The sequence below is a fragment of the Cnephaeus nilssonii genome, assembly GCF_951640355.1.
Source record: "Cnephaeus nilssonii genome assembly, chromosome: 15".
Taxonomy (NCBI): Eukaryota; Metazoa; Chordata; class Mammalia; order Chiroptera; family Vespertilionidae; genus Cnephaeus; species Cnephaeus nilssonii.
In genome coordinates, this window is record NC_137086.1 from 53909584 (window position 1) to 53929305 (window position 19722).

Genomic DNA, 19722 nt, shown 5'->3' on the forward strand with positions numbered 1-19722 from the left:
ATGCCGCGTGTCCACTCTGCACCGGTTTCCAGCCCCCTGAGCAGTGAGAATGTCTGAGCTCCCCAGTCACGTTTTCCTCCGTGAACCCTTTCCCCCACTGGTTGTGACAGTGTGGAAAGGTTAAACCTCCTACTGTACAAACCAGGACGAGGTCCACGAAGCAGCTGTGAGGCAGGGGGGCAGGGGACGGGGACTGTATTTTCTTAATTAGTGCAAACGCTGCCACGTCAGAAGTGTGGGTCCTATACAATTTTGTCGTTATTAGCTTTTCTTCCTTTTAGAACAGCAGGGAGTACTGTCGTACCCCCACACATGGAACAAGGAAGGGCTCAACAAACGGACACTAAATGGACAGGTGTGCAAATGCAGAAGAAAGCAACCAACTACATCTCTATGCAAGTTCTTTTTAAAAGTCAGACTTTGCATTAACCCAATGTGTCTTCTCTCCCAAGTACCTCAAACCAGTATGAGCAGGATGAGCAGCCCAGACACAGCAGGTGATCTCGGTGGTCCAGCGCCGCAGGCCAGACTTACTGAGCGAGGGCAGGACCCCTGACAACCCCCAAGACCAGTCCCACCAGGCATCCCTGGGGCACTTTTGGTGTTTTAACCCGTTGTGGCTCGGTGCTGGTTCCTGTCTGGCTTCCCACCCACCTACACCACAGGATTTTTTTTCCTGTTTTGTGTGTGTGAATGGGCTCAAAGTGAGAAAAACATGTGTTCCTTCTTCCTTAAGGCTTCGAAACCCAAAGCTCAAAGGACCAGTGGACTAATCAGACCCAACCCTCACAGAAGGCTAAGACACGGTGTCATAAGGCAGCGAACTATTTGCTCTCGGAGTTGGAAGCCACTGAATGGCAATTAGGTTCCCTGACTCCCGACCAGCATCACACAAAGTGAAGAGGCCGCTTCTGAGAGCTGTCCCGGCAGAGCTCTCTCCTCTCGGCCGCAGGGGATGCCCACACCTGCTCTTGGCTCCTGTCCCACAGCCTCAGGGCGTGCAGGCTGCCCTTCCGGTTCACTTCCCTCCCTCCTGCTGGGGTCTGAGCCCGGGACACTGCCTTCTCCTGAGGTAGGGAAGGGCCTACAGCAGGTTTCCCTCTGCACGCACCGAGCAACGCATCCATGTCGTTACCTGTCGAGAGAAAGCTCTGATTTCTCAAAACTCTTCTCTGCCTGAGATGCCCACTCGAGACTGTAGTCGTCCATCTTTTTTTCAAATGTTTCTGACACCGAGGCAAGGTAGATGTCCGGGCGCCAGACGGACAGGGTGGGGTCAGGACAAGGGGCTGCCTTCTTCTGGTATTTCCTTCGGCTCTGCTCATCCAACTCGCCCCACATCCTCAGCACCTGGAAGGAAGGGCGGCTCAGCCACACCGGAGGCACCAGCAATGGCTACTTCTCCTGGGACACGGGAGGATAAGGAGAATCAAAGGCACTGGCTTCAGAGGCGAGTGCGGAGACAGAATCCTGACTGCAGTGAGAACCCAGCTCTACATTTAAAACGGGGAAACGGGATCCGTCCAGGGCTCACTGCTCCACCCGATTCTGTGGGCTCTTCGTCCTGGCCCACCAATGACAGGGAGTGAATGTCCAAACTGGGATTCTTTTAGAATAAACAGGGCAGTGATGCTAATAATGCCAGGACAGGCGGCAGAGCCAGGTGATCGTCTGCCCCTACCTGGGCTTTCACAGACCCCGCGCCCACGCTGTCCCACAGTGCCACTTCAAAGCATGCCCCTGCCTCTCGGCTCCCAGCTGTGCTTGGCCAGGAGGCCTCATCAGCAGAGGGGAAGGGACGAGAGTGAACCCTGGCGTCTCCCTCCCACCCTCTCACAGGAGCCCCGAGTGGGCCACCTCCCTCTACTGAGGGCTCCTGTCGAGTGGCCTCTGCCCACAGCTACCTCCCTGCCCCTTCGGGCCTGGGGTGGTGCGGAACTGAAGTCAACAATCCTGGTTCGAACCCTGCCCACACCTCTGCAGTGCCTCCTTACATCACTATTTGACTGCCATGTGTTTCCCGACAGTGAATGAAGCCAGATTTCATGATTACACCTTCCATTAGGGAAACACCCTCCTTCCCTCAGCCCCTGGCCGAAGAGGCACAGTCCCCTAAGTCACCTGGCAGGTCCCGGGGCTGCGGCCGGGCTGACTGGCGCCCTGGAGGTCCGCGGCTCTCACAGCTGCCTGGACTTTCCGGGAATAGCTCAGGAAGGCGCCCGTCCTCTGCAGGGGGCCGGGATGCTTGCTCTGCCATTTTTTGATGGCTCTGAAGTGGCGGAGAGCTTTCTGGGGATCTGCTCTGGATAACACTTCATGGAGATGCTTCGATTTCATGATTACCTAAACACACACACCACACACACAAGACCAAGAGATGAGGGTGACCCAAGGGCCATGCCACACAACGTCACGGGACCAAGAGGGCCTTGCGGAGCGGTCACGGCAGCTTTCACAGGCTGAGCACCCGCTACCCATCGGGGCCCTCACTGTGCAAACCAGACCTGGACCTGGCGGTCCCGGGAGCTGAGGAGTCAGGAGAGAGAAAGACACACCCAGGGCCCCTTCAGAACACAGGGGAGGGCCCAGGAAGGAGAAGTGTGGCCCAGAGCTCGGGGCCAGGGCCAGGATGGAGGAGCACGGCCAAGTGTAATCTTCCTTCGGCCATCCCTGCGCGACCCTGGATAGGCCACCATCAGTTTCAGCTTCCCAGCCAGCAAAACGGGGTGACTGCTGGTCAACAGTGGCGGTCAACCCTGGGCAGTGAGGTACGGCTGGTGTCTGGGTCTGGGTTCAAACGCTGGCTCCGCCCCTCACCAGCCAGGCACTGAAGCTCTGACCGGGTGGCCTCAGCTGTGACATGGGCAGAGGAAGGAGCGCCTCCTTCCCCAGGTTACACGAGGATGAGACCCAGACAGTGTCCATAGCTTGAGTTAGGGTCCCGCTCGTGGCCAACGCCCCTCACAGCAGCTGTTGTCTGGGGTGCTCGCGCCTTTCTGCCACCTCCAAGCCCACCGACGGCTGTGGAAATGGTGAGTGTCGCACGGCATCGAGGTGGTTTTAAACTCTTCCCCCTCTACTGCTCAGCAGCCACGATAACTGGGCGGCAGAGCCTGCAGGACGGGGCCCGTGACACAGCCCCGAGCCCACACCCTGGCCGCCGGGGCCTGGACCCACCTCGTAGTTGCTGGTGAGAAAGGGGAACTGCTTGGGCTGCAGGAACTGCGTCTTGGGGATGTCCAGGCCGTCCTCCCCGTACAGGAACTGCACCACGCTGCCGTCGCTGTCGCGGACCGTCAGGTCGTACTGGACCACGAGGCCCTCCAGGTGCTTGATGATGCACCTGTGGGAGGCCTGGCTCAGAGCCCACCGAGCTCACCTCCCAGGGCAGGGAGGGAGGAGGTGGGAGGTGGGAAGGAACTGCTGCTCTACAGCCAAGCTGGACTCCAGGACAGACAGCCTCCAAGGCCCAGGCTCTGAGCTACGGTCTCCCAGCTGGAGGCTGCAGCCCTGTGCCCGAGAGGTTGGCTGCCACTGCGGGCCCCTGGCTCCCTCTCCAGCCCCAGCTGCCAGTGCCCTCAGAGCCACAGGCAGACAGAGCAGTGGGGCTGTGTCCCCACCCAAAGCTTCTGCAATGCTCCCAGTCCAGAGACACTCAGTCAGGGGCCAGAGGACATTAGGAACTAGATGCTGATGTGACATCCCTAACCCAGGCACTTTCCCTCGGTTCTGCCAGCGGTCAGCGGCCTCCCTCCTCTCCCCCTCTGCTGCCCGGTGATGGCCCCTCACCTGATTTCTGGCCACTCGGCCCTGGTTTCTCCTCCTGCCACTTTAGGAGGTTTCCCAGGAGCCACTGCTCCCCAGGCCCCAAGGGCAGAGCTCAGTGTTATCAGCACCGTCCCCTTGGCACCCAGCCCACCTGCCGGGCTGACGCTGAGCACCCACTGAACATGCTGAACACGCGGAGATGCCCCCCCATGCTGGGCTGTACACACCCCCAGGGCTCCGGCTCAGCACAGCAGTGGCCTCTCCAGGCTGCACCTCCAGGTCTCTCCCAAGCATCAGGCCTCATCTAAGGGCCACTGAAACGTGTCTACTTGAACGCCCTGCTGCTGCCACCTCGCGCCACCCACACTTCTCTCCCCTTGGCTTTCCGTCACTGGGCTGCCACGGAGGCCTGAAAACAGCTGGTCTGATGCCTCCCTGCCCTCCCTCCTGCATTTCAGCCAGCTGCCCCACGTCTGCCACATCTGCCTCTTCCTCCCCATTGCCACCCTCGAGGGCTCCCAGCCTGGGCTCCGCACAGCCGCACTGGCTCCTCACCCATCGCCGGAAGCACTGCACCGGCCTCCTCCACCCGGACCTCCAGCAGCAGGTGTCTGTGCCCTCTGTCCCGTGGCTCCCCACACCCTCCTCCCTCCCACACTGCATTCAAGTGGCCTCGGGTCCTTCCACCCCAAACACAGCTGATCATTTGTTCTCTAGCCTGTTCTACTCTACATGTGTTCTTGAATGATTTAAAAGGATGGAGGTGGGGTGTCACCCCTGCTCTTGGGAGGAACTGGCCACGTGATCCATGCCCCATGGAGGGGAGCTCACCCCACTGTACTGAAGCAGCCAGCTCTGCAGATGGGCTCCTCTCCGACAGCCAACCCCCTAGGCTGCAGCTCTGGGCGTCAAGGGGAATGGACCGAAATAGGGCTGCACTTTGGGAATGTGGAGCTCAGAAGCAGCACAGGAGAAGCGGGAGGGACGGACAGGCCTCTGAGGCAAGAAGAAAGGAGCTCTGCCTTCCTGTGCACAGTCAGCGAGTTCCCTGAGAATGTGCTTAAAATCAGGCCTGTGAGGCACGGCGTTTATTTTTGCTGCCCCTCCATTTCCCACCACCGTCTCCCTGGGCTCATGAAAAACCATTACCCCAAATCCCCAAGGGACAGCCACCCTGGCTGCATCCCAGGAGAGGGAGGCTGGACGCAGGCATCTGCCACCCCCTCTGCCGGGCCCTCTGGAGTCAGGCCTTGTCCAGACTGAAGCTTCATTCCCCCAACCTGCTCAACAGGCCCGGGAGAGTGGCTACTTGTTTTCTTTCCTCCCAGAGATGAGAGAAACAGGTAGGTCTAGGCTGGGGACCCCTAAGTGACACCTACATCCGGAGCAACAGGAACTCCAATTACAGACGCACAGGCAGGGACCCGGGCCCGGCATCCCCTTGGCTGTCCTGGACTGCCGAGCCCTCCCGGGGCGGAGGACCAGCCCATCACCACCGAGACCTTTCCGTACCCGTAACTTCCCTCAGAACGCAGGGGCCCTTTGTCTGAGCTCGTGTGCTATTAATCCTTTAAAAGGGGAAGAATATCTGCTATTTTCTGTCTCAGGATAACCGTGGGCATTTTAAAGATGTTTTTCCATCCAAAGAAATTCCAAGTGAACTGTCACTGAAAATGTGAAAGAACTGACGTGAATGGTGCCAGGCGCAGAGCCCACCGAGCGGTGCAGAGCAGGGGCGTTACCTTTGGAGGTAGCCGGAGCGGCTGGTTTTCACAGCGGTGTCGACCAGACCCTCGCGCCCCGCCATGCAGTGAAAGAAGAACTCCTGCGGGAGAAGCGGGCCCCAGGCCCCAGAGACGGCAGTGAGGACGGGGAGCTTCTGGAGGACGGCTCAGGCCAACCCTCCAGCAGCCCCGCCTCGTCTCCTGGGGCCCTTGACGGCTCCAATGGCCCAGTGCCTTCTGCCCTCCCCTGTGGTGACCGCTGTCTTATCTGCCCGAGAGCAGAGGGAGCGTGGATGAGAAGTGACAGGTCCTGCTCCAGGGGCCAGGTGTCTGCCTGCACGTGTGCATCCACCCTACCCATTTCCCCAACAGAAAGGCACTGGTGCCTCATCACTGTCCGGTGCAGCCCACACATCTGAACTCCACTTCCCACAGTGTTAGCAGAGGTAAGGGTGTTTTCCAAACTCTTTGATTGTAACCCACAGTAAGAAATACATTTACAACAGTAATCAGTGCGCGCGGCGCACGCACACACACACACACACACACATCCACAAATGCACATAAAGATATAACTAGAACTTCCTGAAACTACCCCATCCCTTGTGCTCTCTGTATCATCCTGTTGTTTCTTTACATAAGCAATGCCATCACTATCTATTGCAGTGGTTTCATGACTTACTACGGGGTCACAACCAGTTTTAAAAATTCTGGCCTCTGTCGGCAATCCACCATCCCGTGCCAGAGGCCAGGGGTGACCACTGGGGCCGAGGCACGAGCCCTGGGGCAGCGGGCAGCCTTGAAACAAAGGGTCGCTCCTGTTCACAACCTGGACTTAGCTGTCTGACCACAAGGGTCATCCTTGCAGAAATGCACTCGGCAGAGGACAAAAGGTGCCAATATTCAAAAAGGCGTTTGACAAGTTTGAGGAGAAAACCCTCCCCCTAGGGGAGATTCTGTTGTCGTCCAAGGAACACTGGACATTTGCGACAGCTAGTGAGTTTCCCAATGGGAGGAGGAGCCGTGGGAAGCTCTGCTGGGGGCTTTGGGAAATAAATCTCCATGAGGTCCCTTTGGCAATGGAGAGACCCCAGTGGGGGTGTGGGGCCTCCCTTTCCCTGTCACCTTCAAGGGCAGGTAAGACTGGATAAGGGGGATGCACAGCAGGAAAAGGTAGAACTGGGATTGGTCATTCATCTTCTCATTTATCAGCAAACACTGAGCTCCACCCTGTGCCAGGCACTGTGCTAGGCTCTGGTGTCACAATGGTGGACATGAGATGGTTGTGTCCTTATGGTCCGCGTGGGCCACAGGGTCTAGTGGGTAAGCACCAAATGGCTTGGGATAATATCCACTTGGTATTTATACTTGATTGTCCTTGCTCAAAGTTGTTGGGGAAAGTCAAAGGCCTTCTACCACTGATGAGAAATGAGAAGAAACACCAAAAGGAAAACCCAAAATACATACAGGAGGCTTGATGCCAGTGAGGAACCTGCCGGTGACGAAGCCGCCAGCCCTGGGGGTGAACTCGTAAGGCTCAAAGCAAGGCAGTGACTTGCCAGACGCCATCAGTGGGGGTCTCCGACCTTCCAGTTCAATCTGGCCCAGAAGGCAGGAGATCTGGGGAAAGGAAACATCTGTTAAGCAATGCTTCGTCCTAGCAGGAGAGGGAGGCCTGCCCTTCAAAAAAGCTGCATGGAAACTGAGTTCTTAAAGGCCAACCTAGATCTGTAAATGAACCAGGGAAACTTGTGTTTTGAGAAAATAATTGTTTCCAATTTGTTGGCTGATGGGAGAGTTTCCACATTTGGTGTTTTGTCAAATGGGCTATTAAAGAAGTCATGTTTAAGAATCATTACGCTCTACTTGGAAGGGACCTAAGTGCTGGTCCTAATGGGGAAACTGAGGCCTGCAGGAAAAAGTAACTTACAGTGAGCCTTAAATTTTAAGGCCAAAAGAGAATAATACTGACCATACTTTGGGGGTGGGGAGATGGGCTGGGGAGAACACTGTGTCTGGCTTTCACTTTAATCAAAGGGACTTCCTGATGGCCTTTAGGCTTTAAGCCCATTCCTATTGCTCTGAGCCACCAAACAATGAGATGGTCCTTAAGACCCTCTCAAGGTCATCAAGATTTTTTTAAAAATTACGATTTGTGAGAAGGTGCCATAGCACTGAGGTCATCTGAGGAGGTAATGGGCCTCAAATGAAGGGTTAGAAACCTCTAGGACAGTGGTCGGCAAACTCATTAGTCAACAGAGCCAAATATCAACAGTACAACGATTGAAATTTCTTTTGAGAGCCGAAAACCGACTTCTGCGCATGGGCCACAAAGTTTCAATCACACTGTACGTGCTTGCCCGCACGTGGTATTTTGTGGAAGAGCCACACTCAAGGGGCCAAAGAGCCGCATGTGGCTCGCGAGCCTCAGTTTGCCGACCACTGCTCTAGGACAATACTTATAATACGAAATGGGAAAAAGCAGATCATGCAAAACTGCAGGGTCTCAGCTAAGATTATACACACACAGTGTTTCTATATAATGTGAATATATGTAACACAGTAATCTAGTGAGTAAATTTACAGTATCTACTGTATTATACGTAATATCTGGATACTTACATCTATATTTGTTCACGATGTTATTGCTAACAGTGGCAAGTTCCTTTACTGACTTCTATGCGCTTTTATATTTTTCAGTATTTGCCACATTTTATATAGAAATGGATCCTTTTAAAATCAGAAACAAATCAGAAACTACCTCCTGGGAATACCGCACCCTCGGCCAAGCAGCCAGCCCTGTGCTCACACCTGCATGGTGTTCACAGTCGAACCTTTGGCTCCGGACTGCACCATCATCTGCAAGTTGTTCTCTGGAAACTGCCTGTGAAGGCCAAAAGGCATGCATGCCTGCGGATTAAAATGCACCAGTGAGCACACCCTTCTGAAATCCCAGGCTCAGAGGTCAACTCAGAATGTGGCAGCAACACACACACACTATTTACTCAGAGAAGCACCAAACGCCACCTGAGACAAGAAGTCCCATTTGGCATGAACCCTCTCGCTAGAAGCTCTGAAAGTCTAACATCGGCCCCATGCGCTGCCCTTGACACGGTTTGTCAGGACGCCCGAGGTTCCCGTCACTGGCAAACGGTGGCTGACAGGGAGAGGTAGGGGCCAGCATAGGCAGCTGTGATTCTAACAAGAAGCTGGTTAAAAATAAAATCTGAGGCTATGCCCTGGCGAATTCCCCCAGCAGAGCATGGACTTGGCCTGGCAATGCTGACCAATGTCCCTGTCGGACTCACATTTGCCAACATGCTGCCCCAGCACCATGTGGGAGCCTTGCCTCGGCTCCGGGCTATGGCAAGTGAGCAGCACCCGGGGTGGAACCTAGGGAGACACTGGGAGGGAGCTCCGCGTCTACTGAAGCCTCTGCCTAGAGCTGCAGAGACCCAGTCCACCACAGGGGAGACAGGAGTGGGAAGAGGTGAGCTGGAGGGACAAGAAGCAACACAGAGATGCCACTGGGACGATGCCCCGCAATGCCCCCACCCCCGCATTCCCAGGCAACGCTGGAAGCCACGCCTCCTGGCTCTCTGGGAGGAGCTGGGAAGGCTCCTCTGAACAAAACCTCTCAGGGACAAACCTGTACTGAATGAGAGGTCTGTGCTCTTGGGAGCCTGAGGGCTGCTGAAAGCCATTCAAACACGGACTTCTATTGAGTGTTGGCCTTGCCTCTTCCTCTCCTTCTCAGGCTGGGCCTCGAGGCCCAGGAGGCAGGGTGAGGGTTAGGCAGGGCGCTTCCAGCCACAGGACTGGGAGCCCAGCTCTGGGACCAGAGGATGGAGAGAAACAGACTCTGGTCTTGGCTCGTACAGGGATTTCCCTCTCCTTTCTTAATTGCACAGGAACTGGCTTAGTGAAGAGCAGACAGGGATTTGGGGGGACTTCCGCAGCGTTCCTGCCATGCCAAGAGCACTACATAGGTCAGGCCCTTAACCCTCTCAGCAACCCAGTGAGGCTGGTGCTTCTAGCATCCCTCCCTCCAGGTGTGGAAACCAAAACACAGACTGGTTCCACCACCTGCCTGAGGTCGCACAGCAAGGGTAGGGCAGAGCTAGGGTTTAAACCAGGCCTTCAGCTCTGGCCCCAATATACAAGCAGCAATGGTGTTTTTGGTCCCTCAATCTACTCCTCCACTGGCTGTGGCACCATCGGAAACTGCCCTTGTCTTCAGTCCCTTTTAATGCAGTTAATCCCAAAACACAAACATTTAAAAAAAGTGCACAGGGGATGGAGGCAGGGAGGGGAGGAGAGGGTGAAGGTGGAAGAGGGCATAGAGGGAATGGTGATGGGAAAAATAAAATAATAAACAAAGCAAACAAAAAAAAGTGCAGAGCATTCCCGCTCAGCATTCAGCAAAGACCTTTCTTCCCAGACCCTGACTGGGTGAGGGAATGAAGCCCTTGGCTCCTCAAAGCGATGACTTTTGCACATCCCACCTCACATCTCAACAAGTCAGCTGCTAAATAGCCAAATTGCTCTAAAGGGCCCCGAGTGAAAATCAAAATGTAATTTTTTTAAAAACCAGCATTAAAATGGTGGGGATAAGTGTGCTCACTGCCAGACTAACCTTGTTAATCTCATTACTGTAATGGTTCACTTCCTCCTTGAACTTCAGATCGATCATGTTAAAATCTCTCTGGTCTTGGCCCAGATGGGCATCCTGCCATCTCCCTCGGACCTCATCATATGGCGCGGCTTCTGGCAGGTTTAATGCAGACCTGACGGCCTGGAATGAGAAAAGGGACACGTCGGAGGCAGCAGCCAAGTGAGGAAGGTGTGGGTTTCACTCTGTCGGAGAGCTGACCCCTCGGCAGGCCCAGCCTCCCAGCCCTCCTCACCCGGGGCCCGCAGTGGGTAGACTCGTCAATGATCCTATGTCTCTTGATATCCGCCTGTGGCTTCACCAAAATGTCTTCCACGCCTGTGAAGTGAGACAGAAAGCTCAGGTGGCACGGGGCCTGGCTTCTCAGCAGGACGTCAACTCAGTGAGGTCAGGGCATGGAGCACAGTGTCACATACCCAGGAAGCACCTGCATAACAGTCACCTAACATCCTTACAAGACTGCTTCGCTCTCCTAAGTGCTTCCCATCCCGTCAGCAAGTGCAGGGCCACGCATTACAATCTCCATGTTACACATGTCACAACTAAGGCTCAGACTCGAGCTACCTGCCCAAGGTCACACAGGTAAAAAGCAAACCCAGGCCCGAGTCCAAACCTGTGCTCTTAGGCACAGCTCTACTGCCTGAACTCAATAAATGCATGTTTCATGAATGGGCTACGGGTGAAGAGGTTGTGGATGAAAAACCAAGGCTAGGGAAGGAAGAGAGGGAGGGAGAGTACATCCTGGCTCTGATTCCCAGAAGTCGGGTGTTCCAGAGACCATCCATGCAGCTGTGAGGATGGGTGTGCAGACACACACACACACACACACACACACACACACACACACACACGGAAGCCTGGGTGACAGGGACCACACCACAGGTTCTGTCCAGGAAGAAAGCCTGGGTCACTAGTTAGGCCTGTCTTTCCGGCTCCACAGGGATGAGGAATTCCTCACTTTAGGCAGGATGTCTTTCTACTTCCTTTTTCAATCAACTATTTTCTATCTGTATCTGTGAGTGTTACTGGGCCAAAAGTCCCTCAGCCAAGATCTGAGTGGGAAGGAAACAATGGCTGCACTATTAAAAGCTGGGCTAAAATATCTGGAATCCCAACACACTGTTCTGGAAGCTTGAGGGCTCTACAGAACATGTGTGCGTGGAAGGGGAAAGAAATATTCCCTCTGTGAGGAAGCCATAACCACAACAGTGGGTCCTTCCATGGGGTCAGCTCCAGGCCACCACTGTCCCTTCCCTGACCCCTCTGGCTCTGAGGGCTGGAGTGAAGGCACCATCTCTAGCCTGCCCTTCCCTCAGAGCTCTGTGTCCAGCTGGGCCACGCTCCCTCTCAGCCTGGCGGCATCAGGATGCTCTTTGCACTTGGGCCAGTTTCTCTTTCTACCATATGCTAAGCACCCTTTGCAGAGCATGGTGCCCAGGGAATTCTGAAAGAATGGAGGTGCGTGTGAGTGTGAAAAATCAGACTGAGGGACTGAAAACTGTAAAGGATGGCGTGGAGAACGAGACAGAGCGGTCACTATGAGGTTGATGGTGAAGAATCACTGGCTATGGGGGAGGGGCAGGAAGCACTGACGAGATGCAAGGCTGCAAGGGAGGACGTCCTTGTAGAGGCAGCTTGGCCACTGCCCCAGAGGCTGGAGGCTGCTAGCAGAGCCGGGAGGGGCCCCAGGAGCCGCCCCGCAGCACTCACCCAAGGTGAAGCCTCTGTAGAGCTGCAGGTAGGCGGTGAAGAGGCGGGCCAGGCAGGTGAGAACCTTGCCACTGGTCTCCCCGCCGTAGATCTCATAGCAGCAGTGCACCAGGCCGTAGGCAGAGCTCCCGTAGTGCGCTTTGTCCAGCACCCCGCACAGCAGCTCCCCTTCCCTGATGATCACCTGCAGAGGGCACGGCCACGACCTGAGACGAGGTGCCGCCTCCAGCGCGAGCCACCCCTCCCCTTCACTCCATGCTTTAGGGACCTTACCATACCCTTCCCTTCACCGTAACTTGCCTCAAGTCCTTGACGGAAGGAGGTAGGCGATTTTTTTTTTTTTTTTTAATAAAGGAGGTGGGCACATGCAGACATTAAAGTAAGTCCCTCCGGGACCGCAGCACACACAGACATGTGTCAGTGTGTTCAGAAGTCCTCCCATGCCCACCCCGCCCACACTGACTCGAGGTCAGGGACCCTTACAATGACTTTGTGACTGGAAATGAGAACATTTGGTATAAACTTCATAACCATGACCGTGACCAAGGTACTCCCCTCCCCATGCCCTGAGAGTAAGAACAACATAACTTTTCCAACGTCCTGGAAGGCCTGGATTTGTACTCTCACCAAGTGGGGCTAATGAATTAGAAGCTAACTAAAAGGAGGATTCTGGTTGCAAAATGCCGCATGCCTTAAGCATGGGCTCTATAAAGGAAGAGCGGCAGCTTCAGCTCTAATGGACTGTGTTGGACCCGGTGACAAAGCAGTGTGAGCGGGGCTTGGGGATACTCCCCACCAAGAACACGCAGAGGCCTCGGAAATCTCCGCTCTGGCGGCAGCGCGGTGCCGCTTTGACTGTCCTGGATTGCCTCCCTGAGGCCTGTTCCCGAGGCACGAAGCTGGGAGGAGTGAACCTCACCGCAGCCCCACGATCTCAGCCACTCGGGGTCTCCAGGGAAAACTCAGGCTCTGCATCTGCAGGCTTTGCAGTCAGGTCCCAGGCCTCCTGCCGAAGAAGCTTCCCCAGCTGGCTGCCAGTTCCACGCTGAGGGCCAACGCTAGCAATCAACTCTGAACCTCTCTAAAACCAAAGCTGACACCAACTTGGGCACAACTCTCTCTTATGAGCTACAATGCCTCCTTCTGCGCATGTGTGTCTCTCTCTCTGTGCCTGTTTTAAATCCATGTGCCTAAACCCAGGACTCGCAATCTCCAATGGAAGCGGCTGGGCAGCCATACCTGGGACTCGCACATGGAGTCGGGGTTAAAGCCAGGCACGGGCCGAGGAGACTCCTTCACCCAGGCTTTCCCACCGATCTTGGCCTTTCCGGATAAGTTCAGTGGGCTGTGCTCCTCAGGGATTATGTTTATGAGCAGCGTGGACACAACCTGTAAAGGAAAGGAAGGAAAGATGAGAGTTCCCTTAGGACTTCCTGTCCCTGTTCATCCTGAAGAGCCAGGCAGGTCCACTCTAGTGGCCTGTAGGTAAAGCAAGGGCAACAACGGTTCCAGCTCTGTGGGACCAGTGGATCTCAGGGCTCACTGTTCTACTTACGTGATTTAGGAGGGAGCTCAGGGGCGGAAACATACACACGCCACTAAGGACTTCATTGGGACTCTTAGTCCCTAAAATAATTGCTGTTAAAGTGAACAATCCCCCAGACCTGAAAAAACATATCCAGTTCCTGAACAGGCCAGAGGAAGGAGAAAAGCAGTCAACTGCTGTGGGGTCACAGTACAAAGATTCGAGTGTGTGGTAAAAACAGAGACAGCAGGGCCGAGAGAGGAGGTGGGCTCACGACGCTGCCCCTGCCAGGAGGAGGTGGTCCGCGGCCGCCAGTGCCAGGACGAGGCAGAGGCTGAAGAACATTCTTCCCTGTCTCCAGGCCTCATCCAAATCCACGGCTATTATTACACATAGTCAATGTGCCCTCCCACGGAACAAAGGAAACAAACAAGCAAAACAGATGAACAGATACAGAGATCAGACTGACAGTTGGCAGAGGGGAGAGAGTGGGAGGCCTGGGTGAGAAAGGTGACGGGATTAAGAAATACAGATTGGTGGTTACAGAATAGTCACAGGGAGGCAAAGCATAGCATAGGGAATCCTATATAATAAAAGGGCAATATGCAAATAGACCTAATGGCAGAACAACCGAACAACCAATCAAAGCATAATATGCTAATGATATGCTAAGGCTGCTCAACCGCTCACTATGACGTACACTGACCATCAGGGGGCAGATGCTCCAACTGGTAGGTTAGCTTGCTCCTGGGGTCCAGCTGATCAGGACTGAGCGAGATGGACCAGATACACCCTGGAGGCCTCTCACAGTCCCTCCCAGGCCTGATTATGCACCGGTGGGGTCCCTCAGCCTGGCCTGCGCCCTCTTGCAATCAGGGGATGTCAGAGAGCCAGTTTCAGTCCGATCCTGCAGGCCACTCCCCTTGGGAGGGTGCCAGACGCAGGGCTCATGGCTGGCGAGTGCTGCTGTGGCTGCTCGAGTCTCTCCCAATTGATCGCGACTGATTGGGCGCCAGCCCGCGGCAGGCACTGTGGGGCCAGGATTAGCGGGAGCGGCAGGTAGGAGCTGCAGGCGCTGTTGGACTGAGGAACCCATGCACAAATTTGTGCACTGGGCCTCTAGTACAGTCAATAATACTGTAATAACTATGTATGGGACCAGTGGGTACTAGAAATATTGGGGGTACTACTCTGTAGAGCTCATGATTATCTATGCTATAACATATGAAACTAGTAGAGAATAATATTGAATGTAAACTAACTGAGAAAAAAAATAATGTCCTCCCACAGAAAGCTCTGACTTCCTGGTCAAAGGGAAAGGATGCGAAGATGAAGAACTGAGAGCTGTTCCTCTGCGGGCTTCGCTGAAGAGGCCCGAGGGGTCTGAGTGAGAAGCAGACTGCAGGGAAGCTTCGGGGACAAGGTGTTCCAGTGCCCGCCCATCACGGCCGGCCGTGTGCTGCGGGGAAGTGGCCACGCTCCCTCACCCCTAGCTTTGCTTATCTGGAGAGCACAGATAAGGCCCAGTCATTCCGGCAGTAATTACACCCTGAGTACTTCCTATGAGCCAGGTGCTGGGAAGAACGTAAATAAAATATGGTCTCTGCCTTCAGAGGAGCCTCTCTCCTGAGGGGCACCCATGCTTTGGAGGAAATAGAGCAGGAAGGGCCCAGAGCAGCACAGGCGTATTTGGGGTTTTAAGTGAGATGGGCAGAGAAGGCCCCGCACGGTGCGGTGGAGGAAGGGAGCCGCGCAGCGGGCAGCTCCTGCGTTTCAGGCTGAGGCTTTCGTGTGATGAGAAGGAAAGTGATGTGGGAGGTTCTGATCACAGGGGTGACATGCTCTGCTTTAACTTTTAACAGGATCACTTGATCCAAATACATTCCTGGTCTAGACCCTGAAGCTAAATAAATGCCATAGAGATAAGCCTCCTACATGACACTGACAAGACAGACCAGTATTTTAGAAGCGGTTATTAAAGCGGCCTGGTGGGAGTCCCTGTGAGGCACAGCGCATGACACAGTCATTAGGAGACTGCGCGGCAACCTGACAGCTTCCCCACAATAAGCTGTTACAGAGCTGACACAAGAAATAAATTTACGTGACTAGGATTAGTCATGGCCACTAAAAGGCAGGGGGTCTGTCCGCTGCCCCAACTGGCCCATCAGTGTGGCCATCCACTCAGCAAGTGGCTGCTAACAGGAGGCCAGGAGGGGCAATTTCTCAAGCAACTGCTCCATAGAGAATCCAAGTGAGATCAGATGAACCTAGTGGACAACCATATGCTAATACATTCCCAAAGCAAACCTTCCCAAAGATGTAGTAGGCAGGGGGCAGGCAGGCTGGTGGAACAGGCCCAGAGGGCTGAGGAGGGGCTGGGAGCCATCAGCTGGCATCAACAGCTCTTAGTGTTCCCATGCCAGGTCCCACAAAGTAGCCTCGTTCACAGTGCACAACGGAGTTGGGGCAGATAGGAGAGCAGCTGCCTTTTCATGCGCGTGCACCAGGAGCGGGGGCGGGGGGGGGGGGAGCAGGCAACTGGCAACAGCATCTTTTATTTGTTAATTAATTAATTATAAAGATTTTTTTAAATTGATTTTTGGAGAGAGAAACATCGATTGGCTGCCTCCTGCATGCCCCCTACCGGGGATCAAGCCCACAACCCAGGCACGTGCCCCGACTGGGAATCCACTATTTTTAACAACTATACAATAACTTTTTTTTAAAATCCTCACCAGAGGATATTTTCCCATTGATTTTTAGAGTGAGTGGAAGAGAAAGGGAAGGACTGAGAGAAATATTGATGTGAGAGAAACTCAGCGATTGGTTGCCTCCTGCACGAGCCCTGACCAGGGCCCGGGCTGGGGAGGAGCCTGCAACCGAGGTACGTGCCCTTGAGCAGAACTGAACCAGGGACCCTTCAGTCCGCAAGTCGATGCTCTATCCACTGAGCCAAACCGGCAAGGGCTACAATATATTAATAAATGAATGTTCCACAATTTACTTAGCTCCAATCTTAAGTATCTAGGCCAGGCGTCCTCAAACTACGGCCCACGGGCCACATGCGGGTGTTTTTGCCGTTTTGTTTGTTTACTTCAAAATAAGATATGTGCAGTGTGCATAGGAATTTGTTCATAGTTTTTTTTAAACTATAGTCCAGCCTTCCAACAGTCTGAAGGACAGTGAACTGGCCCCCTGATTAAAAAGTTTGAGGACCCCTGCTTTAGGCTTACCACTATAACCCAGAGTGTTATGGAATGCTTTTCAAGTAGCCTTTCAACATTTCCACTTGTTTCCAGAAGCGAGGCTTCCAGATCGAAGGGAACAAACATATTTAAGGCTCTAGGTAACAAGGGTAGGCGAAAGCAGGTTTACAGTTGTGAGTCTACAATACACAGTTTACTCTTTTTATTATTTAATTATTGTATTATTTATTTTTATTATTAACCTACTTTTTCCCACCCCATATATCCTTTGTCCACTATTTGGTTTTATTTTGAACACACTGCTTATGTTTAAAAATAATTCTAATACATTCTGGGCATTAAATTACTTAAGACTTATAATACATTCACTTCCAAGACAACTTGAGATAGTTTATAAACTAAAGACATATAAATAGGAATAAAGTGGACAAATACATATGGCCAACTAACTAAATCAGGAGTAGGCAAACTAGAGCCTGCAGGCCAAATCTGGCCCACCACCTCTATGTGTAAATAAAGTTAGATTGGAGAAAAGCTATGCTCATTTATTTATGTGTTGTTTATGGCTGTTTTCATGTTATAATGGCAGAGCTAAGTAGTTGTAACAGGGATTGTGTGGCCAGCAAAGCCTAAAATAATTTGCTATCTGGTTTTACAGAAAAAGCTTATCAACTCCTTGAACTAAACTATCCATGTTATAGATTTTAATCAAACTGCAGAACTGCCTGTGGTATTCGGTTAAATTGACTTCCATTCTGGCCAGGATGTAGCAATGCTGACCTGATTACTCTCCCACCAGAAATATCAACAAAAGCAGACAAGAATATGAAACAATGATTTTCAAGACAACGGACAGCAGGTAATGAAGGACAGTGATCAGCAAGGATAGAGTAGACTTGAACTACCTATCAACTGAACCCAACTGACATTTACAGAACAGTCCATCCAACAACAGATTATACATTATTTTTAAGGGCACACCGAACATTTACCAAGACAGCCCATAATTGAAGCCACAAAACAAATCTCAGTAATTTTAAAGAAATTCAAGTCATCCAAGGTATATTCTTTGCCACAAAATACTTACACAGTAAATCTGTAACAAATATATATGGAAAATCTCTCAATATTTGGAAACTAAATAATGGACTTCTAAATAACTCATGTGTTTTAAAAAAGGGAAATTTGAAAGTATCTTCTCTAATAAAATGGTAATATGCAAATTAACCATCACTCCGCTACATAAGCCACGCCCACCAGCCAAGCCACGCCCACCAGCCAAGTCACGCCCACCAGCCAATCAGGGTGAGTATGCAAATTAACCCAAACCAAGATGGCTACAGCCACAGAGAGCAAGGTTTACCAGGTAACAGAGCAAGCCAAGCTTTCCATAGCCGTTGCAGGCCTAAGCCTCCACTCAAGCTACAAAGTTTCAATTATAGAAGGTAAACAAATTCAAACAAATGGCAACAGAATGGAGCTTGAGAGAGCAGGCCAGGGTTGCCGGTGGCAACAGGGGAAGCAAAGCTTTAAAGCACACCCTGGCCGGGCCCACCCGCTTAAGGCAACAAAGTTTCAACTGTAGAAAGTGAATTAACTGCCACAGAGATGGCTGCCGCCCCGGAGGGAACAGCAGGCTTGGCTCTGCTCCAGGCTACAAAGTTCCAATTGTAGAAGGAAAATAAATCCCAGATACCAGGGCCTCCGCTTAGGTTGCCAGGGGGCGTGGCCAGCTTGCAAACCACCACAGGCCCCTCCCTCAGGCCACCCCACGCCCCAAGAGAACCCCACCCTGATCCGGGACACCCTTCAGGGCAAACCAGCTGGCCCCCACCCGTGCACCAGGCCTCTATCTTATCTAATAAAAGAGTAATATACAGATTGATCATCACTGCAACACACAATATAACTGCCCCCATGTGGTCAAAGATCCTGCCCCCATGTGGACACAAGATGGCCACTACAAGATGGCCAGCAGGGGAGGGCAGTTGGGAGGCACCCGACCTGCAAGGGAGGGAAGTTGAGAGGGACCAGGCTTGCAAGGGAGGGCAATTGGAGGTGATCAACCCTGCAGGAGAGGGCAGTTAGGGGTGACCAGGCTGGCAGAGGAGGGAAGTTGGGGGCAAACAGGCTGGCAGGGGAGCAGTTAAGCATCAACCAGGCTGGCAGCGGAGTGGTTAGGGGGTGATCAGGCTGGCAGGCAGAAGCGGTTAGGGGCAATCAGGAAGGCAGGCAGGCAAGCAGTTGGGAGCCAGCAGTCCTGGATTGTGAGAGGGATGTCCGACTGCCCGTTTAGGACCGATCCCACCAGGATCGGGCCTAAACGGGCAGTCGGACAGCCCTCCAGGAGTCCCAGATTGGAGAGGGTACAGGCTGGGTTGAGGGACAACCCCCCACCGTGCACGAATTTCGTGCACCGGGCTTCTAGTTTTGAAATAAGTGAAAATATAACATATCATAATTTGTAGGATGTTATTAATCGAACTTAGGGGGGAAACTTATACATAAAGTATTAATTAAAAAAAGGAAACAGTCTCAAAACAATGATGTCAGCTTCAACCTTAAGTAACTAGAAAAAGAAAAGCAAATAGAACCCAATGAAAACGAAAGGAAATAATAAAGTTCAAAGTGAAATCAATGAAACAGGAAACAGAAAAATAGAAGTCTATGAAAGCTGCTTTTTTGAGAGTAATAAAACCAATAAACCCTAGGCAAATTGATCAGGAAAAAAGAGAGAGAAGACATAAATTACCAATATCAGGAATGAGAAAGGTGGCCCACCTACAGATTGTATAGATAGAAAAGGATGACAAAGGAATATTATGAATAACTTTATATCTATAAATTCAACAACTTATTTAAAATGGACAAAATCCTTGAGAAAACAAAGTATTAAAGCTCATTCAAGAAATAAGATGACCTGCCCTGGCCGGTGTGCTCAATGGTTAGAGCAAAGGCCCATGCACCGAAAGGTCACTGATTCGATTCCCTTTCAAGGGCATGTTCCTGGGTTGCAGGTTCCATCCCTAGTACCAGTCGGGCACGTGCGAGAGGCAACCAGGCGATGTGTCTCTCTCACATTGATGTTTCTCTCTCTCTGTCTCTCTTTCTCTCTTC

The 19722-nt window shown here is 52.7% G+C and overlaps 1 protein-coding gene across 2 annotated transcripts in view; it reads right to left on the minus strand.

Annotated features, from left to right (window-relative positions):
* POLR1A (RNA polymerase I subunit A) overlaps window positions 1-19722 on the minus strand; it is a 68373-nt gene that overhangs the window by 14372 nt on the left and 34279 nt on the right. For both annotated transcript variants that reach the window (XM_079792431.1, XM_079792430.1), the window contains exons 15-24: window positions 13114-13263; window positions 11875-12058; window positions 10400-10482; window positions 10129-10287; window positions 8304-8402; window positions 6960-7112; window positions 5511-5593; window positions 3178-3343; window positions 2122-2343; window positions 1136-1350 (exon numbers count right to left, since the gene is read on the minus strand). In XM_079792431.1, coding sequence (XP_079648557.1) covers window positions 1136-1350; window positions 2122-2343; window positions 3178-3343; window positions 5511-5593; window positions 6960-7112; window positions 8304-8402; window positions 10129-10287; window positions 10400-10482; window positions 11875-12058; window positions 13114-13263 — 1514 coding nt within the window. The remainder of the gene's footprint in view (window positions 1-1135; window positions 1351-2121; window positions 2344-3177; window positions 3344-5510; window positions 5594-6959; window positions 7113-8303; window positions 8403-10128; window positions 10288-10399; window positions 10483-11874; window positions 12059-13113; window positions 13264-19722) is intronic.